At 44.3% G+C, this 24,594-nt stretch overlaps 1 protein-coding gene across 2 annotated transcripts in view; it reads right to left on the minus strand.

Moving 5' to 3' along the window:
• Positions 1 to 24,594, minus strand: part of Susd1 (sushi domain containing 1) — a 124,754-nt gene that overhangs the window by 95,393 nt on the left and 4,767 nt on the right. For both annotated transcript variants that reach the window (XM_021160589.2, XM_029476668.1), the window contains exons 2-5: positions 18,921 to 19,034; positions 14,841 to 14,996; positions 2,908 to 3,060; positions 1,990 to 2,169 (exon numbers count right to left, since the gene is read on the minus strand). In XM_021160589.2, the coding sequence (XP_021016248.1) occupies positions 1,990 to 2,169; positions 2,908 to 3,060; positions 14,841 to 14,996; positions 18,921 to 19,034 (603 nt within the window). The remainder of the gene's footprint in view (positions 1 to 1,989; positions 2,170 to 2,907; positions 3,061 to 14,840; positions 14,997 to 18,920; positions 19,035 to 24,594) is intronic.

Genomic DNA, 24,594 nt, shown 5'->3' on the forward strand with positions numbered 1-24,594 from the left:
ATTGGACTTGCAAACTTTATATGCCCCAATATAGGGGAATGCCAGGGCCAAAAGAATGGGAATGGGTGGGTAGGGAAGTCGGGGGCGCTATGGGGGACTTTTGGGATAGCATTGGAAATGTAATTGAGGAAAATATGTAATAAAAAATATTAAAAATTAAAAAAAATAAAGCCTAGGGGAACACACTAAAAAAAAATAAAATAAAATAAAGCAACTTAAAGAAAGAGTTGATTTTGTCTCATGGTGTGAAGGGATACAGTCCATCCCAGTAGAAGGCATGGGAGCAGGAGGTGTGGGTGTGGCTGTGGTGGGGGTGTGGCTGTGGCTGTGGTTGGGGTAGGGGTAGCTGGTTACACTGTATCCACAGCCAGGAGGGAAGGAGCAGTTAATGTTTGTACTCAATGAGTGATCTCCTTTAACCCAAGAGACCAGCCTACAGATCGATGCCCCTCAGAGGTAAGGGGAGTCACTTACTTCAGTGACCCTAACCTAGGAAAATCCTTCACAGATGCAATCAGGATCTTATCTCCTTGATGATCCTAGATCCTTTCAATTGACCATCGATATTAGCTATGATGGTTACTTTTTAATATATATCAAAAGTCTCTTCAACCTAAAAAGTGTCTAAGATAAAGACTAGCCAGGATTGTTATCCAGAGAGATGATTCTTAAAAATCAGAGTTTTATAAATACTTCAAGGGCTGGATATGCCCAAAGTGTCATATCCAGATGGTTTTCCAAATGAAATCTCCCAAATCTTTAAAAATCCTACAGAGCAAGGGAAAAAATGCTTTGATATTTTTAAATTCAGAATGTCATTGATACTAAATATAACAAAAATGTCATCCCTTCGGTTATCAGTGAAGAATTCTAAGTAGTATTTAGCAAATACAATCCTGATTAAAATAATAAGAAGCCAAAGCCTTGAAAATAATTCATCCTAATGACTCTAATCACTATCAGGAAATGTACTAGTGAAACTCATATTACTGATTAAAGGAAAACGTAGAGTCACCTTCATGTCAAAATATATGAAGTCACCTTACATGCTTAAAAGGCATCATAAAAAATAATTAGTGTCTGATTTAAAAAGCAAAAGTGAACATGGACGAACACGTCCTTAAGGTTATTGGGAAACCCGGGAAATGTTGAACTGGAAATCACTGGAGATGAGAAAGTAGAAAGTACAAAAGTAATCACAATAGTAAACAACAAAGTGAACAGCAGAGCAACTGAAAACCCAGCCTCGGACTCGCATCTCTGGCTTCTAATTCCAGAACTGCCCCTGACTGTGACCTGGACGCCTGGAAGCAGGCAGCCTTCTCACCCGAGTGTCACACACAGGAATCATCTAAGGACTAAGAGAGTCAGTTTCAGGGAACTTGCTTAGAATGCATGTGGCACATAGTGTTACATACAGCACATAAATAGGTCGGTATCCACACATCAAAGGGCTGAGATCACAGCCAGTGGTATGGCTTTGCGGGTAAAGGTGGCTTGCTGCCAAGTCTGATGACTTCAACTGGATCCCAGGGACTCACATGAGGGAAGGAGAAAACTGACTCCATGAGGTTGTCTTCTGACCGCTACACACACACACACACACACACACTTGTACACTTGCATGCATACACACATAAATAAATAAAGGTGAATTTACATTTTTTTAAAAAGCTGAATTCATGTTGAAACCTCAGAATCATTTCCATACAAGTCAGAAGTAAAACATTTCAATGTTAATTGCTTAGGTTTTCATTCTGCAAACACTAGTCAAGACCCTGTAATAGAAAAATTTTATAAGTGCAGAACAAAAGTAGGGTCATAGTTTGCAGACACTAAGATACAGACCCTGAAAAATACTAAAGAAACAACCCCGCCAGGAACAAATACCGGTGTATCGGCTTTACTGAATGCATTTATTCCCAAAGGGAAACTGAAAAGCAGCCTATGGACACTGTAAGCAGAAAGCTGAGGCTTTTAAAAACCCACCTTGGCAATGTAACTTGGGAGGTTCCCACACACCCAGGGCTGTGCATCGTGAAATTCTGTCTCCTGAGACGCTGAGAAACCCTTCCTTGCAGCTATAATGGGCCTGGCCGCCCAGTGTGGAGCTGTAGCTTCCCACGACGTAGCCCTCAGGAACTTCAGGAGGGATGCCACAGTCTATTTCTGCAAACAAAACCGTGTCAACTTCTTTACTTTACAAATGCAAGTTTTCAGAATCTACTATCTCTCTGCACCCACACCCCATGCCTCACACCCCAGACCCTGTGTTAGATTCATTTCCACGATGTTTCTGAGCACATTTCCAATGGTTGTCTTTATCATGCTCCGTGCGCTCCATACACAACATCATCTACACATGCACAAAACAGAATTCAGCCATCGGCTCTGACTCATTCTCATTAAAGAGATGCCTTGTCCAATGAAGTACAAATCTGACTGCAAACTACCTTATATTAGATGCACTTTCTTAATTTCCAAAGTCACTTTGGAGATACTGGGTTCTTACCAGATCTAACAGGCAACAGTTAGTACCAAAATATCTAATCCCTCATGTTTAGCGGTATCCCATCCCTCCACACACAGAGAAAGTTTCTTTGTGTAGCCCTGGCTGTCCTAGAACTCGATCTGTAGACCAGGCTGTCCTCGAACTCACAGAGATCAGCCTGCCCTCTGCTTCCTAAGTGCTGGGATTAAAGGAATGTTTCACCACTACCGGGCTTGTTTAACTTTTTAAAAACCACGACTCTTTCTATCTTGATTGGGTCATTTATTTTATTTCATAAAGATATGTGAAGGTAATGCATACTCATGCCTCCAATACAGACTATAAACGTCAGAACATGAGGAGATGACACCTACCAAATCTCACCTTCAGGTACTGCTTCCCCGGCAGACACCTACCTGTGCACGATGTGGCATCCGTGCGTGGGTGGAAAGGCTCAGGCCCGTTCTTTGCCACATACCCTTCCATGCAGTAGCATGCAAAGCTCCCAGGAGTATTGACACACCGCCCTCCATGTCTGCACAGGCCAGAATCTTCACACTCATCGATGTCTTCAGACCCATCCCAAAATGTAAAAAGAAGGGAGAAGAACAGAGAAAGGGACATTGTGGCAGCCCGGTTTCACGCTGCCTATCAACCCAAATAAATGCATGCACTTGCTTGTGATTGCACTATACTTTTATTTTGCTTCTTGTAGGTTTTCCATATAAATTCTTCATACCAAAACCACTGAAAACATAGGATATGTTCAATAAATACTTGCCAGTGTGTTCTGAGATAAACAAACAAACAAAGTTTCCTAATTCCCAACAAAATGGAACTAAAAAAACAAACAAACAAGCAATGTTAGGGGGCTTGGGATATAGCCGGTGGTAGAATGCCTGCCCAGCACAAATGAGGTCCTTGTTTCAATGCCCAGCGCGCGCACACACACACACACACAAGCACACAAACACAGAGAGAGAGAGAGAGAGAGAGAGAGAGAGAGAGAGAGAGAGAGAGAGAGAAATAAGTGAATTAAATAGCCCAAACATAGTGTTACACACTTTTAAATTCAGGAGACAGAGACAGGTGGATCTGTATGCATTATGCATTTGAGGCCAACCTGGTCTACATAATGAGTTCCTGGCCAGCCCAGGCTATACATAGTAAGATCCTGTCTCAAAATTTATAAACAAACAAACAAATGTTTACAAAATGGTGAAACACTTGCCTGGCATGCACCAGGCCCTGAATTTGACCACCAAAGCTACTACTACTACTACTGATAATAATAATAATAAATCAAATAAAAGTTCTAAACTGAAGTTCCAGGTATAAAAAAAATGTTACAGAAGACTTTACAAAAAAAAAAAATCTAGAAGCAGACAAGCTGGCTTTCCAGCCCATGAGCAGAGGACAGTATGGCGGTGCAGGAGTCGGAGTAATAAGGAAAAGCTCACTGAGCCTCCCCTCTCTTTCCTCCATTTTATTTTCCAGGGTTGAAATGTAGTTCACTTCTTGGCATTTAAAGAAGAGGGGAAGCCAGGCGTGGTGGCGCACGCCTTTAATCCCAACACTTAGGAGGCAGAGGCAGGCGAATTCCTGAGTTCGAGGCCAGCCTGGTCTACAGAGTAAGTTCCAGGACAGCCAGGTCTACAGAGTGAGTTCCAGGACAGCCAGGGCTACACAGAGAAACTCAGTCTCGAAAAAACAAAAAACAAAAAAATAAAAAATAAAAAAACAAAAGAAAAACGAAACAAATAAAAGAAGAGGGGAGAGTGGAGCTGGAGACGCAGCTCAGACTTTACAAGCACTCTTCTTGAGACCTTGAGCTGCGTTTCCAGCACCCACACGGGGCCACTCCCAACTGCCTAAAGTTCCAGCTCCAGGGAATTCAGCACCCTCTTCTGGACTCCAGAGGTATCGGAACACAGGTGGCATATGTTCACACAGATACATACACATATGCATAAGTAACACATAATTAAATTAAGTCCTAAGACTTGCTTGGATGGACAGAACAGAGCAGAGGAAGTGCAGAGCCTGCTGACCTGGTCTAGAAGAAGCTGGCAGCTTCCTCTTGCATTTAGGCTGTTGTGCTTACAGAGGCCTCAAGAAAGAGCCCTGAGGTTACCTTCCACGTGGAGGGAGGGAGACGCCGCTTGGAGAGCTGAAGCCACTTGTCAGGATGGAGTTCTAATACTTGATCAGCTGCTTTCTGTTGAGGACTGGTTTTCATGCTTTGTCTTAATTTGGCTCCCAAATCACACTAATATGCACGTCCAGATGCTGAGGGTCCCTGCCCCCGATTGTTTTTTGACTGATAAATAAAGAGCCAATGGCCAATGGCTGGGCAGGGTGAAAGAGGCAGGACTTTTAAGATTCCTGGGCAAGAAGAGCAGAGGAGAGAAGAACAGAATTGCCATGAAGGGGAAACAGGAAGATCAGACTTGAAGGCCTGCTGACATGTAAGAATCCAGGAAAGTGGTCCCAGGGGCCACTCCCCCAATTGGGTCTGGGGTAGCAGAAATAAAATATAGATTTAGCAAATATTAACTAAAGAATAGCAGAAGGAGTATGTGTTAGCTGCAGGGAGATTTGGAAGCGCCCAGCCATTGAGCTAGAAAGGCATATTAAAAAATCTCTCTCTCTCTCTCTCTCTCTCTCTCTCTCTCTCTCTCTCTCTCTCTCTCTCTCTTTCTCTCTCTCTCCCTCTCTCTCCCCCCATTGGTCCCTCCCTCCCTCTCTGTCTGTCTGTCTGTCTGTCTCTCTCTCTGCCTGTCTCTGTCTCTCTCTATCTCTGTCTCTCTCTGTCTCTCTGTCTCTCTGTCTCTCTCTGGCTCTGTTTTCATTCACGAATCTAGAGAGCTCTGGTAGGAGGTTAGAAGTGAGACCCCCAGAGAGTGAGGACTAACAATTCACAGTTACACCCTTTTGCCTGTCACCTAGATCACAGTTCAGCGTATGTACACAGTCTCTCAGTCCATACGCGATATAAAAAGAATTATATGGTCAAATCAGAAGTTGTGGGAAACACCAAATTGTTCAGTGTGCATAGGTGTGTATGTGCACACACAGACAAGTTAACGCATAGATGTTCATGTGTGTGAATGTAGGCATGCACATGCTATGGAACGCATGTGGGCTGGAGAACAACTTCAGATATCCGTGTGTGCCTTCCACCTCCTCTGAGGCAGGGTCTCTCTGTTGTTCTCTGTGGCACACACCAGGCAAGCCTGCTGGTGTGTCCACATCTGTCTCCAGCTCCCATCTCTCCAGAAGAGAGCCAGAATTGCAGCTACCATGTGTTACCACATCTGGCTTTACATAGATTCTTGGGGTCCAGCCTCCAGTCTTCATTTACGTAGGAAACCTTTTCCTTGGCACAGAAGTAGCTCTTTTAAGCCACTGAGCTTGAGGGAGATCTCTGGGTGGCAGCAATAAATAATCCGAATTCCCCGAACACTTGAAGAGCTCAAACAAGTGCAATTAAGAAAATAATACATCAAATTTAAACGGGAGATTTCTAGGAAAACAATGAAATCTTGTAAATTAAAAACAAAATATGAATGCCCAGGATAAAAACTCAAAGGGGCATTAAACAATAGAGAGGCCATGGCTGAAAATCGGGTTTGCAAATCCCAACCTGAGGAGCCCTCCCAAGACACAGTGAAAAAGCTGGCGTGAGACAGAAACCAGGAAGCCAAAAGCAAAATCTTACAGAGACAGACAAAAAAAAGAGCCAGCACGTGTTGAAGAGAAAGGGAAGATAATGAAGGAAAGGCTATGCAAGGGTTCATCTCAAAGTGAGGGAACCATCAGCCACAGCTTGCCCATGCAAATCCAAACACAGCTCTAAGGTCACAGGCATGAAACGAAAGTCATTCTCATAGGGTCAGCACAGCACACTGGCTGGACATCAGGGCTCCAGAGGGGCTGAGCACACCCTTTCTGCTGGGTCTCTCTGAGCTCCGGGTCTCCGGGCCCCACTCGTAGCTCTCTATGCCTTGGATACAGGGCACCTGCTGCAACCCTGTTAAGACAATGATGTAGCTAGAAAAAAGGATAATCTCTGACATAATTAACAGAACTATTTCAAAACCCCAGCATAATAAAAGGCTAGGTACCATGTCCACATTCAAAAGCAGTCTCCAGAAGCAAACTACAGAGACACAAGTGGGTTTCCCGTTGTTTTCTCAGTGGGAAGTGGCGAGACAACGGACTTTGGTGAGGAGATGGAAGATTTTCAAAAATCAGAATTCTATGAATATAATACCACTGCTGTATTGTATAGTTTAAGTAGTAGGCACTTTCAAGGACACTTAGTGAAACAGCTAGTTTTAAAAGAGAAAGAACAAGCCAGGTATGATGGTTCATACTTACAGTCCTAGCACTTGGAAGGCTAAGGCTGGTAGCTTACCACCAGTTCATGACCAGCCAGGGATACTCGGTTCGTTTCAAAACAGCCTTGGCTATAGATTCATACCCAGCCTGGGTGAGGGAGGGGAGGATGGAGGGAAGGAAAGGCAGGCAGGCAGACAGACAGACAGGCAGGCAGGCAGGAAAGCAGGCAGACCTGCATATACAGGACTCAGGAAGTATCATCAGAAACATACACACAAATATGTATTATGTAAGGGGTAGCTGTTAAAAGAAAAGGAAAACAAAACATGAAGGCCATCTGAAATCCATAAATAAGAGAATCAGAAACTTCTGGAGAAAAGAAAGATAAACCTGTGAGCAACCACTCAACCTGACCCAGGACTTCCTGTCGGGAACACAGGGCTTCTTAGGAACTGAGTAGCATTTAGAGTTCTGAGAAAGGAACAAAACAGCACGCTCTGGCTAAGCAGCGAAATGGCAGTTGAGAATACAAACGGTTTCAGGAATTGCGCCACTGACATTTCTCTTCCAAAAAAGAAGAGCTGAGAAAATACTCTAGGCAGTGAATCAGCGCAGAAGAAACAGTGTCAGGAAGGGAAGGGCCGGGGGTCACTCCGAGGCAGAGCATGCGCTCAGCAGGCAGGAGGCCTGGGTTCACTTCCCAGCACTGCCAAAAGTGAGGGAAATTAAAGACACCACAAAGAATGAGGAGGTCTAAAACCAGTCGGTGACCACAGAACTAGGAGCGCTTGTTACGAGGAGATTCATAAAATATAAATAATATAAAATAATATAATGTAATGTAATCCCAATCTAGATCAATTTATTTCTTATTTTAAAAAGTTGTGGGGTTTTTCGTTTTTACATTTTATGTAAGTGTTTGTCTCCCTGTGTGTATGTGCACCGTGAGTGTGTCTGGGGTCTGAAGAAGCCAGAGAGGGCACCAGCTCCCCTGGGACTAGAGTTACAGAGGGTTCTGAGCCTCTGTGTGGGTGCTGGGAATTGAACTCAGGTCCTCTGCAAGAGCAACCAGCTCTCCTAACCGATGAACCATCTCTCCATCCCTGAGGACAAATTTTAAGATGATGTTATCCCTGGAGACATCTGCATGTTGACTCATTCTAGCTTGGCAAGGTTTCTTTGCCAGTTAGGAATCTGCCCTTGGCCTTCTTTTCCTCACTTCTGTCAACTTAATGAGAAAATCTGACCTTTTATCTAAGCCATGGACACAGAGGCAGAGACAGCCATCCCACCTGCTCTGCAGACAGCTTTAAAAAGATCGGGTGAGAAGAAACGCAGAGCTTCTCACCGGACTTCCAAACATGGGTACGTAGCGGGGTATGTAAAGGACATGGGACTTCTGGATGCTGAGTAACTCTGCAGGAGTTACAGAGCCTTTATTAGCTAGCTTTGTGTACAGTCACTCAATAACCTAATAGCCATAATTGTCATAATCATGCTAATAGCAATAATTGCTGCGTGTCATCTTCCACATATCAAGCACTGTCCTAAACACTTCATTATTTATTAAATACTATACTCATCTTATTTTATTTCCACAATAGCCCATTTTGAGGTAACTAAAGCCGACAAAACGGTTAAGCACTTGGTCCAGACAGCAATAGCAATGCCAGAATTTGAAGCCAAGTACCTGCCTGAAAGTCCATATTCATAACCAGTCGGGACTATCAACTGATTATGTATCCTGCAGTCCACAGTCCCCTATCTTAAGAAACTGAAGAGGTAACTAATGGCTTTCATCTTTGATGTCACCTATCACATACAACTGATATTACTGTGGTATTGACTTTCTTAAGATTTATTTTTATTTATATGTATGTGTGTCTCTGTGTATACCACATGAATGCAGGTGCCCTTGAAAGCCAGAAGACGATGTTGGATCCCCCCGGTGCTAGAGTTACTGTAGCTGTGAGCCATTGAATGTGGGTGTTGGGACCTGAATTCAAGTGCTCTCATCTCCTGAGCCATCTTTCTAGTCCCAAGATTTTGATTTTTAATCACCTGCTGCTTATAATGCTTAGAAACTATTCGTTTTCTAGTCTGTGCTGGGATCTTGGGTGACTGACCCATATTAAGCTTATTAGAATGCCTTCCTCCCATGGGAAAGATTCTATGTCACCCAAGTCTTTTCATTTAATGGTATACTATGTTTTTGTTGATAATTTGTACTGCACTTGAACATTGTAGCTGAACATCAGAGCAAATATATGACATTTTAATGATGATAAAATAATGTAAAAATTACCATTTTAATCATTTTTGAGAGTGTAGTTAGTGCTAGGAATGTTCACAGGGTTGTGCCACAGTCCCTGGTAGTCATTTTTAGGATTCCTTTCATCTTGTAAAGTTCTATGTCCATCAGACGTTTTTGTTACGATTTATTTATTTATTTTCTGTATATGAGTACACTGTAGCTGTACAGAGGGTTGTGAGCTTTCATGTAGTTGCTGGGAATTGACTTTAGAACCTCTGCTTGCTCTGGTCGGCCCCACTTGCTCAGTCCCTGCTCGCTCCGGCATAAAGATTTATTTATTATTATAAATAAGTACACTGTAGCTGTCTTCAGACACAACAGAAGAGGGCATCAGATCTCGTTACAGGTGGTTGTGAGCCACCATGTGGTTGCTGGGATTTGAATTCAGAACCATCAAAGAGCAGTCAGTGCTCTTACCCACTGAGCCATCTCCCCAGCCCTGTCCATGTTCCTCTCATCTCCCTTGCAAACACCTTTCTATTCCCTGACTCTATAAATTTGACAACTTCATGTCTCAGTGGAATGTTCCCTCAAAGTCATGTCCTTAAGGGTCATTTGCAACAACAGCATCTGGGAGGGAAGAGGGGGCATGGAAGAGGTGAGAAAGCAAGCTAGAACTGACCCTAGACCATTGCTCATGCTAAGCATGTGCCCTACCATGTCACCCCAATCCGCGCTAAAGCCGAGCAATGCTCTCTGGCATGCACTGCCTTTATATTTCATCTGTGGGCAAACAGATGAATTTCTTCAGTGATGCTCTGTGGCTACCATGAGTGATGCTGCTGTGAACAAGCAAATACAAAAAGTATCGTTTTAAGATACCATTTTCAACTATTTCGGGGGCAAATGTCCAGAAGTTGAACTGCAGAACCATGTAGTCATTTTCTTTTTAATATTTGAGGAACCATCACACTTATTCTTTTCACAGTGAATCTACTCTTTTGCAATCTCATTTGGAAAAGTTCCTGGGGGAAAACCCTCAGGCAGAAGCAAGCCAAATGGGTGGTTCCCCACAGAGGGCACGCAGTCTTCCTGAGATTGCACATTTGAGCCGAAGGCCAGGGCCGGCTCAGGCACCAGAGAGCAAGAACAGAGAAGCTTGGGAACGGAGGCTTTCTTCGAGAGATGCTCCTGCCCTAGGGAAAGGCTAAGAAACCTAACCTGGACTGGGAAGTGAGTAAGAACCAATATCTAGACATGAAGCTGTGAGGCAGACTTGAGGAACACTGGCTTTGGGTGCAGAGCTCCTGAGCGGCAGAACTCCCTTGTTCTCCTTTCTCAGCCAGGGCCTAGGGGCTTCCATTTCTCCTGAAGTAAAAGCACAATGGTCTATTGATGCAGGAACTTCCTGTGACAAGGCTGCTGTTGCCAGTCAGGATTGTATGCAAGACTTGGAGACTTGAAAAGCACAAGGAAGTCACCCTGAAGTTTTCAACAGACCCCAGGAGACCCATGCCTGCTCAGAAGCCCCTGGGTAGGGAAATGACAGTCCCTGGTCTTACTCCACCTGGGTCTCAGCTCTCTCCACTTACTCTCAGATCACCCTCTCCTTGCTGTTGCTGAAAACCTTGCCTCGTGGCAGTTCCCGTTGCTAGGTTTCAAACCCCAGGCCAAATGGCTGAGTTGCCTATACCACATAGCAGAGCAAACCTGGCCTCCAGGTTCTCATCTCATCCTTTAGTCCCTACCTGTTACAGGGACCTCCTGGTGGCATACCCTGCCCTCTACCCTGAACTCTCCAGCCCAGGAGATTGGGTGCTCTTCCCTACATAATCCAACCCGTTTGACTGCCAGATCCATTATAACTTTGGGTCACATGGTTGCTGTACCTGGCTGTTGGTCTCTCCTTTTCCTTCCCCTCACCCTCTCCCAACATGGCATAGCTCAGTATGGTCATGGCCACTCAGGACCATCCCTGTCTCTGCCTCTGGCTATGTTTTCCCTTTTATCTACAAAAAAACCTTCTCTTCTCTTCCACCATACCTAGGAGCAATCATGCCCCTTCCTTCTCTCTCTCTCTCTCTCTCTCTCTCTCTCTCTCTCTCTCTCTCTCTCTCTCTCTCTCCCTCTCCCTCCCTCCCTCCCTCTCTCACTCTTTTCTTTCTTTCTTTCTTTCTTTCTTTCTTTCTTTCTTTCTTTCTTTCTTTCTTTCTCATTCATCCATCTGTGGCTTGCGAGAGTCACTGAAGGGACATCTCTGGACATTACACATTTTCTGGTTCTTCAGAATTGACGGAATCAGCCCCGCACTACACTGTAGCTTAGCCCTCCGTCACTGGAGGTCTATCTGCTACCAGCTCTCGAGGCTGACTTAAACTTGGCCAAGTATAACAGATTCCTCGGAAGAAGATGTCTTAGAGTGCAGAGGTCAGGCTTTGAGGACTGAAGTTCCAAGCAAGCACTGGTGCCCCCAGACTTGAACCACATCCCAACTAGCATGCACTCTTGTCTCTCTGGCAACTGATTCCGAAGGGTTGGGCTTCTCAGCACCACCAAGAAAAATCCCCGTTGGTTTTTACAAAGAGCTGCTAGCTACCTCGAACTGAGAAATCAGGCAACGACTGCCTTGCGGTATAGGCTTCCCTGAGGCGTTGTGGCTGCTGGCAATAGCACATGACTCTGTGGACACGATAAAGGCACTGGATTAAACATTTCACAGGGAGGGAAACTGACAAACATGAAATCTCTCAATCTCTCTCTCTTCCTCTCTCTCTCTCTCTCTCTCTCTCTCTCTCTCTCTCTCTCTCTCTCAAAGGAAAGTCACTAAATAATTGCAAGAAATAGAATAAATCCAGCAGGGCCTGCGCAGGATTGTGTTCCAGGCAAGGTGGCTCTTGTTTGGCTGACATCTATTTTACCCTTGAAGAAAGTATTTTCTTCTCTCCCTTCCTGCTCTTTGGCTCTCCCCTCCCCCTCCTTACTCTCCACCTTTCTAACCTCTGCCTGTTTGGTGCTTGTACTAGGTAAAAAAATCTACCACCCAGCTACAGCACCACCTCCACTCTTCCTTCCTATCTTTTGGGTGTTTTGGGTTGTTGTTTTGTTTTGTTTTGTTTTATTTTGTTTTGTTTTGCTTGTGTTTTTCTTTTTGAGACAGGGACTCACTGTATAGAGTCCCTCTGCCTGTCTTTGAACTTGCCATACATCTCTGTCTGGCCGTGAACTTGCTGTGTAGCTCTGGCTGGCCTGGACACAGAGATCTACCTGCCACTACCTCTCACGTTCTGAGGCTAAAGGCACGAGCAACCACACCTCACCATTCTTTTACAAGTTGAATGCATGCCTCAGAACAATACAGAGCCACCCTCCGCATCCAGGTGACCTTTCTCTAACATGTGACAATGGAATTGTCTGTCTGTCACCTCTGTTACCTCCCACTGGCACGGCCTTCGCAGAGAAGAAAAACATGAGAAAAGTATCTGAAAGAGCTAGATAATAGGTCATTACCATACATAGTGTTTAGAATTAGCATCTCACCAAGCACAGTGGCACACGCCTTTAATCCCAGCACTGTCTCCACAAGGAGACAGAGGCAGGCAGATCTCTGAATTTGAGGACAGCCTAGTTTACAGAGTGAGATCCAGGACAGTTAGGGCTACACAGAGAAACCCTGTCTCAAAAACAAACAAACAAACAAATCAAAAGTTTTCTTTCTTATTAATGTGCCTAATTTAATATGGCAACATCAGTTTTAAAACCACATAGCCTAAGTAACTTGCTGCAAAGACAATAGACACTGGAAACAATGTGTTCTCTGAGAGAATACACTCATTCCTGCTAGGAACAAGCTGAATGTATGAATGTATCCTTCCAGGAATTTCCTCTTGCCCAGGTCAGCCAGAATGGCAGAGGTCAGAAGCTGCGGTTCCAAGCCATAGAAAAAGTAAACGCACTCTGCTTTCTTCCCTGAAAACCCTGAAATACCACAAAGCTTTCAAGCCGCCACAGAGTCTCTGCCAAGCCTCTCAGAACCAGGAGTTTCTGGCCTCTCCCTTTTGTGACTGTTCAGGGATCTGAGAGAGCCGAGGAGCTCTATTATCAGCACATGCTACCTAGAAACAGAGCCCACCTATAGTCACTGAACGTCAGGAGGGCTTAGCCCACGGCTTCCGTTCAACCAGCATATGCTGGGAATCATACCAACAAAGTTACTGTGGTGACCAAAGTCACATCAGTCACTTAGCTGAGTCCTGTGGTGGCAAGCCCCCTGCACAGCCCAGCTCAGACCTCCAAAGAGGCACAGAAGCCCTGGAACTTAGTGGGTGTTTGTGCTTAGTTACAGAACATGTAGCTGGCACAGTCTCCAGAGAGTGCCAGCCTCTTTGTTCGTTGTAAAAAGAGCCAGCAAGATGGCTCAGCTGACTAAGGGTGCCTGCCTCTCAAGTGCAGGGACCTCAATTCAATCCCCATTGTTGTGTTTTATAGACCGTGAGGGAGGGCCCTAGTGGGCCCTGCCAAGGTGTGTCCCTGAACAGCCAAACCATGCCGCCACAGGCCTAATATAAAAGGGAGTTTATTTGGGAGGAAGGGAAGAGGTCCCAGGGAATGGGGTAGAGGCAGAGAAAGGAGAGGAACAGAGGACAAAAAGGGAAAGGAGAGAAAAAGAGGCTGACTAGGGACACATGGGAAGTGGGGGAGAATAGGTGAAGGGAGAGGGGACAAGGGACAGGGGAGAGGAGGGGAATAGCAAGGAGGGAGGAGGGAGAGGGAGAGGGAGAGAGAAGCCAAACAATCCTTTTATAGTGAGCCAGGCTCATACCTGGCTGTTGCTAGGTAACTGTTGGGTGGAACCTAGAGGAAATGCTAACGCCCAGGACCTGCAGTAAAAGAACAGAACTCCTGAAAGTTGTTCTCTAACACTACACACACTGTGGCACACAGGCCCATTCCCCACCCCACCCCCTCTTTCACACACACACACACACTCACATACCAAATCCACACACAGCATATAATCACACACAAACACACATACTCATGAAAACACATAACATTTTAAATGCATAAATACATAAAACTAGAAAAACAGTGCAAAAAATTACCAGGTGTCCACCCTCCAATACATAAACTATTTAATCACTATTCACATTTTGTCTATTAAAATATCTCAAAGAAATCAAAATATCACAAAATACTTCATAATAGTGCCCCACACAATTCAGCATGCATCTCTCAAAATAACAACATTCTATGGACCGCAGTAACATTATCCCATCTAACAATACATCTTAGTTAGAGTTTCTGGGATACAAACAACACGGGAAGGAAAAGGGTTATTATTATTGTACAACTCTCAGGTCACACTCTGCAACTGAGAGAAGTCAGGGCAGGAACCTGGAGCAGAAGCCATGGAAGACTGCTGCTTACTGGCTTGTTCTTCATGGCTTGCTCAGCCTGCTTTCTTATAATAGCCAGGATCGACTGTTCAGGGCTGGCCCTGCCCACTAATTAAGAAAATGCATGACAAATTTGCCTACATGCTAATCTTATGGAGGCATCCCTCACTCCCCCATTGAGGCTCCCTCTTCTCAAATGACTCTAACTTGTATCAAGTTGACAGGAGGCCGGCCAACTCATACTATTAGTATTAAATTCTCTAATATTGACAAACAGTACTCAGACTGTGTCCAAGCTCAAGGCTCTCCACCATGATCCCACACTCCACCCACCCACTGCAGCCCCCTTCAGTACCTGCACAGAAAGTGCCGTCATTGGGGATGAACGTCTCGTTGTTATTTGTGGCCCGGTAGCCCTCGTGGCAAATGCAGTAGAACCCTCCAGGCGTGTTGTGGCAGGATGTGTGGTTCCCACAGATCACAGTGGCTCCAAACTGGCACTCATCTTTGTCTGCAGATGGATGCATGGGAACAACTCACACAACGGCTTTCCATCCACACAATGTGTTCTTACCCAGAGGTTTCCCTCACTACTCTGTGACAACCGTTTCCTGATCTAACGGCTTCTCCAGCCTCTTTTCCTTCCACTATGTTTTCCAGGCTAGAAGGAGCTGGCTCATAATTACATACCTGCTGTATAAGAAACCACAGGAGGAGCACAACCTTCCAGTCTCGGAATCCATCTTACTTGATGACTGGCAGTAGGTTATTTTTGAATTACTTTCACGTTTAAGAAAAAAAAAATCAGGGTTGGAGCTGTAAGTCTGTGGGAAGCTGGTATGCCTAGTATCCACAAGGCTCTGCGTTCAGTCCCATGAGAGTAATAACACTTTTAAAATAAAATATTGGTGGGTCAGCTGGGTGGCTCATAGAATAAAGGTGCTTGCCTGAGGTTTGGTAACATCAGTTCTATTCCTAGCATTTAAGTGGGGAGGGCGAGAACCACCTCCCAAAATGTTTCCTCTGATCTCCAAGACCTGACACCCTGACTCACATGTGTGCACACACACAGATAGAATGTAGTGAAAATAAAATTTTTAAAATGTAGAGACCGGGACGGTGTCTCCGTGGGTAAGATGATTCTTATATAATTCCAGACATGGTGGCATGCATCTGCAACCCAGTGCTTTTATGGAGAGATGGGAGATGGAGACAGAAGGGTCCCCAAAAGCTCAGTGACCAGCATGCCTGGAGTACACAGTTGCAAGCAACAAAGGACACCATCTTAAGCAAGGTGGAAGGGGAGGACCCATCACAAGAGGTTGTGTTCTGATCACCACATGCACACACCCACAGGAATACACACAAGGATGTGTAAGCTCATGCACAGGCACACGTCACACATGCACACACATTAATTTGGTATACATTTTATAAGCCAGGGGAAATGAGCCTAGAATAATCTCATTTTCCAATTCAGCCATTCTGTTGGTCTTTTCTGTATTAGAGAATTAACGTTTCTATGATGTGCTGGCAAGCTTCATGTCAGTAAGTGAAGGTGCCTTTGGGAGCCCAGAGGCATCTGATCCCCTGCAACTAAAATCACAAGTGGTTTGAGCTATCAGATAAAGCTGCTGGGAACAAAGCTCAGGTCCTCTGCAAGGGCAGCACATGCTCTTAGCCACTCAACCACCTTTCCTGACCCTAACATGAATTTTATATCCAATTATTTAACTGGAAAATTAGAATTGTCAGCCCCCAGGAAACACAACGGAATTAGCAGTGAAGCCTCGGAGCAGGGTTCATACGGAGGCAGGAGATGCTCACATTGTCGGCGACCTGTGCGAACCACATCGGTCACACATTCTAGTGTAGGACAGCTAGAACAGGGAAGGCTGAAGTCACAACGGAAGGTTAAAATGAAGTTAAAGCCCCCATCTCAGACTTCCGGCAGGGGCCAGAAAGCATTTTCTTTACATTTCATTTCTGCTTGTGAACCTTAAAAAACAGCCATAAAATATACCTATTGTGGGTCATGGTCATACACGCATCTAATGCCTGCATGCCTTTAACGCCAGCACTCAGGAGGCAGAGGCAAGCAGCTCTTCATGACGTCAAGGCCAGCCTGGTCTACATAGTGAGTTTCAGGTCAGCCAGGGCTATACAGAGAAACCCTGTCTCAAAACAAAACCCAAAGACCTGACAACAATCATCACAATACCCCTACCAGACACACAACAGGCACATTTGGTGTCCTTTGGAGACATTTAATGTCTCCCTGAAGGTTTCATTTGGGATATGTAGGTTTAGATAAAGTTCTAGAATTAAGTTGTTTGGCATAATGTCATATTAAGGTGCCTTTGGCATATGTGTGACCTCACTAGTAACCTGCTTCATGCACACAGCCGTCCAAGTACCAGAATAGGCAGTGACCAGTGGGAACAATTACACAAGTGTTGTGAAGCCCTCTCCTCTCCTAAGAGGTGCGTGTATTGCTTAGAAGGCAAAGAGCAATCGAGAGCACAGTTAGCCTCCAGGAGAGGAGGAATTCCTTGGAGCAATGCTTCTCAGCCTTCCTAATGCTGCAACCATTTAACACAGCTCCTCACGTTGTGGTGACCCCCAACTCTAAAATTATTTTTGTTGCTACTTCATAACTGTAATTTTCTACTGTTAAGAATCATAATGTAAATAGCTATGTTTTTTCGATGGCCTTAGGTGACCCCTGTGAAAGAGGCAGTCGATTGCCAAAGGGGTCACACCCCACAGGCTGAGAACCATTGCCTTAGAGGAACACGTGTCCAGCTCCTCAATTCCAACTTTAGTTGCAACCAAGGGATCAGGCCCCGTTGGGGACAGAGTAGGAGAGACTCTGACGGCAGGGCAGCTACACTTCTAATAAGAACAGCCCTCTAGAGTGGGGCTGGTCAAAGCAAGTCCAGCATGTGGAGTGGACGATGGTTCACAGGAACAGCTTCTATTTGTGCAATGGAATATGGCTCGCCTAAAGCTCTTTGAATGCAGGATTGAATTGTTATTTTTCTTTAAGTACTGAAAACGAGAAAATATGCACACAGGACAAAGGACTAGGAGGACGGCTCAGCAGGTAAAAGCATTTGCTGCACACAAGCATGAGCACCTAAGTTCAAAGCCCCCACCAGCAGCCATATAAAACCCCAGTCATAGCCAGGCCCTGTGGTGCACGCCTTTAAACCTCGTACTCAGGAGGCAGAGACAGGTGGGTCTCTGAGTTTGAGGACAAACCTGCTCTACATAGTGAGTTCCAGGACAGCTAGGGCTATCTAGAAAAACCCTGTCTCAAGGAAAAAAGAAAAAGGAAAAGAAAAAAAAAAGGAAAGGGAAAAAAAGGAAAGGAAAGGAAAAAGGAAAAGAAAGAGAAAAAGAAAAAGAAAAAGAAAGGGAAAGAGAAAGAGAAAGAGAAAAAGAAAAAGAAAAAGAAAAAGAAAAAGAAAAAGAAAAAGAAAAAGAAAAAGAAAAAGAAAGGGAAAGAGAAAGAGAAAAAGAAAAAGAAAAAGAAAGGAAAGGAAAGAAAAAGAAAGAGAAGGAAGGAAGGAAGGAAGGAAGGAAGGAAGGAAGGAAGGAAGGAAGGAAGGAAAAAAACAAAGAAAAGAAAAAAGAGAGCAGAGCCAGGCATGGCCATGGAGAACCACTGTGGTTTCTTGGCTGACAGCCTGTCTCCGGGTTCGATGAGAGACCCTGTGTCCAGGTGACAGTGATAAAGAACATCCAGCATCTTCCTCTGGCCTCTACACCTGCCCTCCACCCACCCACATGTGTATATAAGACACACGCAACACACATATACTCACACATGAAAGTCAACACAAAGGCATGATAACAAGGGTAGACACAGACACTGTCTATCCACAGCTACAAGGCAAAACTTCTACAACACATAGCAAGGAGGAAACGGAGAAGCCATTACTACATTTATTATAGTTAAATTGCTGTGAATTGTGCTTGGATGTCAGTGTTATCTGATTGTTCCCGCATAGAAATCAGGAGGCAAAATAAATAAATAATCTTAGCTGCATCTAGTCTAAACAACCTTCAAGTTATCTTAAAGTATTCCTTGAAGTCATCCCAAAGAAATTAAGAAATGTAATATTTGCTTTTGTTGTTAAGTTAAACTCAGGACATAAAACAGACTTCCAGTGTGCGTAGGTCAAGGAATTTCCAGAGAGTTCAGGTCAACAACATCTAATATGAGAGGGCCTTCCTTAGAAACACCAGAAAATAAGAATGTATCTAAACAATAAAACCTAAGATTTTGTTGTAATTGGCAAAAAAAAAACCACTAAGAAAAACATGTGAACAAAATAACAATGTTTACCCTACACGGACACTGACTCTAAAACTGGAAAACCTTTGGGTTTTATTCGTATTTTCAGCTTAACCCACCAGTGATACTTACCAACACACCGTGTCCTCCCGTTGCCCCAAAACCCATAGTTGCAAATGCAGATTCTCTTCCCTTCCTTTTGCTGGCATGTGGCATGTTCATGGCACGTGGCACAGACATCTACATCTGAGTCAGAGATCACACGTTTCAGAAACAGAAAGTTAAAGGCGAGAAGTCAACGTGCATGCGTCACAGAGAACCAAAACTTCAATTCCAAAATAAACCAGGTCAGGTTCAAATCTCATCCATACAACTTTCATTAATGACTTGCTGGCCACAAAATATAATGCAAATCCCTCTGTCAGTCAGCACTCTTCAGTGTTTGTCTCCTCACCAGCTCCTCCAGCTTCACATTCCCAAACTCTAACTGCGTGGCACCATCCAGGCAAAGGGACAACCACACTTTCCTAATAGCTGCTATCATCCTCCTCGCCATGGTCACATGGAATGCACTTCTCTACCAGCCTGGTACCCACTCTCATTTTCAAGCATTAGCCAGAATGTTTCATTCTCTCTGAACTCCCTACTCCCAAGGAAAGGTGGATGTGTCATCGTCTAATCTCCCACAAAGCATCTACACTCCCGTAACAATCATGTTAATCTATGTTTAATCCAATTTTGAGACGACAAACAAGCCAGGCAAGGATGAGGACTATGACATTTGTCCAGTATGTTTTTATATCACAGTATAGATGCTCAACATATTTTTATGGACTGGAAAAAGGTCTAAAATGGGGGCTGGAGAGCTGGCTCAGGGGTTCATAGCACTGGCTGCTTTTCCATGGGACCCAGGTTCAATTCCTCCCACTCATATAGTGTTCACAACCATCTGTAACTACAGTCTCGGGGGATCCAGTGCCCCCTTGTGTTCTCCATGAGAACCATATACACTGTGTGCACAGACATTCATGCAGGCAAAACACCCATAAATGTGACTTGCTACAGCCCTAGAAGTAAATGCAGGAGAGAGGAACACATCTGCCTGCTCCTCTCCTTCCCTTTATGGAGAAAGTATGTTTAAGATGTCAGGGAGATAAGCACCGAGTCCTGACAGGATGGCCAGACCCCATTACTTAGATAAACAACAGAAACTTTGAGACTAAACCTCTTGATACCTAAATTTACCAAAATGGCGATATGTAACCTAAGAACAGACAAGAATTTCTACTCAAGGCTATGTAGAATATTGAGTTTCATGCCCGTGTCTCTGTAATTTCAGGAGTAGCCTCGTAAAGAGAATGTTCCAGCATAGAATTTCATCCTAGCCTTGGCCTCATCTGCAGCCAGATAATACAGCCTCACCTTCAGGCTGCTCCAGGCATGAGACCAACAGAAACCGGGAGACTCCTAGATACTCTTAATCGTGTTTCCTGCTTTTGTTTTTCATTTTACTAACAAAAGACAACATACTCGAGGCCAGCCTGGGCTACATGAGATCATATCAAACAAATACCAAAAATAAAATCAAAGATAACAGAAACAAATATATATCACTAATGACTACTGATACCAGATTACCATGGGATACCTATAAATATCTCATGACCACAAAAAATGCAAAAAACATTAAATAAAAATTTTAGAGGTGTATTATCTGACCATCATGTAATAATGGAATAAAACTTAAAGTGAAACCTATATGTAGTTTCCTCAAAATAAAACCTCTTATGCAACACTCTCACACAGCATTCTTAGACAAAGATACCGAATGGCTGTTTGATGATAGGTATAAAACCTGATTGCAGAAATTCTGAGTTTGGTATGTTTTTGTATGTTTTTAAAAGTAATTAAAAAAAAATCAGGCAATCACAGAAGAGACCTGGACTTTCAGTGAAAGAAATTTGGAAGCAAGAAAGAAGATAGACTTTTAAAAATTCAAAAAGATTATTTTTTAAAAGTGTAAGAAAGATTTCTGGGTAAACACTGCGGGTTTCAAATACTTCCAATCCCCTTACACCTCAAAAAATAGAATAAAAGGAAGAATTAGAAAGATATAAATCTTTTTGTATTGGGGGGGTTGCATGTGGATGTGTGTGGATGCACATGTGCGCACACGTGCATGTGTATGTATGTGTGTGTACACTCCTATATGTAAACGTTAGCGGACAGCCTCAGTATTATTCCTCAGGTCTTGTCTGCATGTTTTGTTTTGTTTGTTGACACAGCATCTCTCAGTGCCCTGAATCTCAACAAGTAAGCTGGCTGGCCAGTGAGCCCCAGGCATCCTCTTTCTCCAGCTCCTAGAAGTATAAATCTTAAAATAGACGATGACAACAGACAAAGGCTGTTCGCAATATTTCAAATGGAAAAGAGGCCAATACATGGCAATTGCTTTGCAGAGAGAAAGAAACAAAGGGTCCCTGGGTAGCTGGAGAGACAGGCGTAGAAACGGGTATGTGACGCACAAGAACCCGCTTGCGCAGGCACAATTCTTGTTTTGCCTTTCTGATGTTGCTTGGGATGGAAAACAGGCCTACTGAAAGCTAACCACATGCTACACCACTGAGCCCCACCTCCAGACTTGGTGTGAACATTTCTATAAAGAGTAATGGCCTAAACCTCATGGATGCTCATGTATGTTGCAGTTTGCTTTAAAAAAAAAAGTCAGAAAGACTCCAGATCAGAGAGCTAACAGGCAACCTGCAGACCAGAAGAAAGTTTCCAAATACATTCAACCATTTTAATAGATTAACACTTTAACAAACAGCAATGGAAAACAAGGCCAGCTCCTTTGGCGGTTTCTGATGCCACTATTATAAGACGTGCTTCCTTCAGACCTTGCTATATTGATACTATGTTACCCATACAATGTGAAAGGAAATGTAAAGGGGAAAAAATCAAGGGCCGGAGAACTGGATCTGCGATTAAAGACACTTTCTGCTCTTGGGGAGGACCAGGGTTTGGTTTCGAGCACCCATATCAGGCAGCTCAGTTGGTAGAACACTTGCCTAACATATATGAAGCTCCGTGCTTGATCTTCAGGTACTTCAGGAGGGCCCAGCACTCCGGTGGCGGAGGCATGAGGAACTGGAGTTTAAGGACATTGAGTTCAAAACCTGTCTGTGCTACAGGAAACCATGTATCAAAAGAGAAGGAGGAAGAGGAGCAGGGAGGAAAAGAATAAGAGGAGGAAGAGGAGATGAGAAATATAAATGCTGAGTGTATTCTAAAGCATTATTAAATTAAGAGATAGATCACACAAATATGTCCATGTCCATATATTTTATTTTTTCTAGAACAGCTGTGGTGTAGAGTTCACTAGCCATTTGCTAGCTGGGTTAGCCTTGATAATCTCTATACATCTGTTCCCCATAAGTCTGTAAAATGAAGATGATATTAAACCCATTTCCTGGTTTCTGTGATGATTACAGAGTAAATGAGTTAGTATGTGGAAAGCAATCAGAATACGCCCATTCGACACTGGAACAATCTCTCAACTTCTATTTACAGGAACCAGCCGAATGGTTAGCAGGTGGAACAGTGGATGACTGCTTGATGCAGAAATCCAAACCAAGACCTTTGTGTGGACAGATGCCTGCCTCGCCATGGACTGGTAGATTGTGCAAACCATAATATCTAAATTATGTATAGAAATCTCTATGAATTTATTCCCTGGCTTCCCCATATCCTCCCTCTCTTCTGAGCACAGCCTGACTGGGAAGCTGAAATTCATCTTCAGTACCTTCTCAGCCCTCTTGGGTTTTTTTCCTGCCCTCCTGTCCACATCATCCAAGAAATCTATACCCTGGCCCCAGGAACCCACTCTTGCTCTTTAATACACCAGCTGTCTTAGTTTGCATGTCTGTTGCTATGATAACATATCATGACCAAAATCAACTCGGAAAAGCTTTATTATAGCATCATCCAGGGAAGCCAGGGAAGGAACAGAAAGCAGGAACTGAGCTGGAAGCCATGGAGGAATTCTGATTAGTAGCTTGCTCCTTCTATTTTCTCCCACCATTCAGGACAACTTGTCCAGGCATGGCACCGCCCACAGTGGGTGGGGCCCTTCCCCATCAATCACTACTCAAGAAAAGGTCCCACAGGCCAGTCTTAGGGAAGCACTTTCTCAAAATTCCCAGATATGTCTAGATTTGTGTCAAGTTGACAAAAACCAACAGCCCAGCAGCTCCTTTAACTCACCCGAGAGAGAGAGAGCCTGCGTGGAAGAAGATGGAGAGACTTGCTCCCATCAGAGAGCCTGCCTGGAAGATGGAGAGACCTGTTCCCATCAAGGATGCAAAGGGGTTTGTTGAAGCCCCTTAAACCTAACAGCTGTCCTCACCTAACTCCAGCCATGCCAGGACAACCAGACAAACCTGACAAACTCACTGTACACCTTCCTTGCCATTCCCTTCCCCCACACTTACGGAGATGTGGAAATATATTAAATAACCAAGGGGGGGGAGGGTTACCCAGCAGAGTCCCTTTCTTCTCTTCTTAAAGAGAGAAAAATATCTAAAAGCAAGTCTTGAATACTACACCAAACTGCACTGTTTATAAAAAAAAAAAACCTACATCAAACTCCAGAGATAGAACCCAGAAACCCAAGAAATATCATATTCCCTCCCTCCTCTCACTCATCCATGACAGAAAAACAAGAAAGAGAGGAGGGAGGGAGGGAGGAAAGGAGGAAGGAAGGAAGGAAGGAAGGAAGGAAGGAAGGAAGGAAGGAAGGAAGGAAGGAAGGAAGGAAGGAATCCTCTCCTTTAGTCCAGTGCACTACCATGATCGTCATCCTAGCAGTAGCCTCCACTTTCCATGTATTCAAGAGAGAAGGTTTTTTTCCCCCAAGTCAAGTGGTCATTACAGGCAATCTGAAGCCTATACCCATAGCTATCTCTGGCCATTCAGAACCCTATGCCTTTCCTTGTGTAAAATGTTTCCAGGAGTCTTGGCTTCTTTTGGCTATCTCTCATTCATTTTCTTATCTGACCAAGATCAATCCACGGTGGCCCCCACACCTGTCCTCCAGACCAAAACTAAATCCACATTAAGTATACCCAGTGTCCCAATCCCAACTCTAAAGCTAAGCAGCCATTAATTTGGGGCCCACACCAAAGGTCACACCCATCGGTCACCTACTTCAGCCATTCTGTTCTTCTCTCACACTGCCTGCCTCACACCCGACACCTTCCTCAGCAGGCTGTGAATTTTGAATTTTTTTTTTATTCTTGGTGGTGTTAGGGATGGAACCTAGGGCCTCTCAAATGGTAGGCAAGCACACAACCACACTGAGGTACACCCCAGACCTGTGCACTATTTTGTAAATCCAACAGACATCTTGTTTGCTAGAGTGGTAGACACCAGAAAGCTCATCTTAGATTTGACCAGAAGAAAATGGAAGCGCACAGGGTTAAGTTTACTGGTGTGTGTGTGTGTGTGTGTGTGTGTGTGTGTGTGTGTGTGTGTAAGGCAAGGCACAGCGGAAGTCCTTCATTAAATCTCCTCTCACTCCTGGTCCTGAGCATCCTCCCATCACTCTAAAATCACTCTCCCCATCTCTCTTTCCTCATGTCCACCAGGCTGCCTGCTCTCACTCATGAAGACCGTGGGAATCACACCGAGAGGGAAACACAGCAGAGGCTCTTCACACAGTGGGCTTTCCCCGGCTCTACCCATCCTTCTTCCACCACGATTCCCTGGTTCTGTCCTTCTCCTGGCCTTCCTGAACCCAGTCAGGCCT

Source organism: Mus caroli, chromosome 4, assembly GCF_900094665.2.
Source record: "Mus caroli chromosome 4, CAROLI_EIJ_v1.1, whole genome shotgun sequence".
NCBI classification, from domain to species: domain Eukaryota; kingdom Metazoa; phylum Chordata; class Mammalia; order Rodentia; family Muridae; genus Mus; species Mus caroli.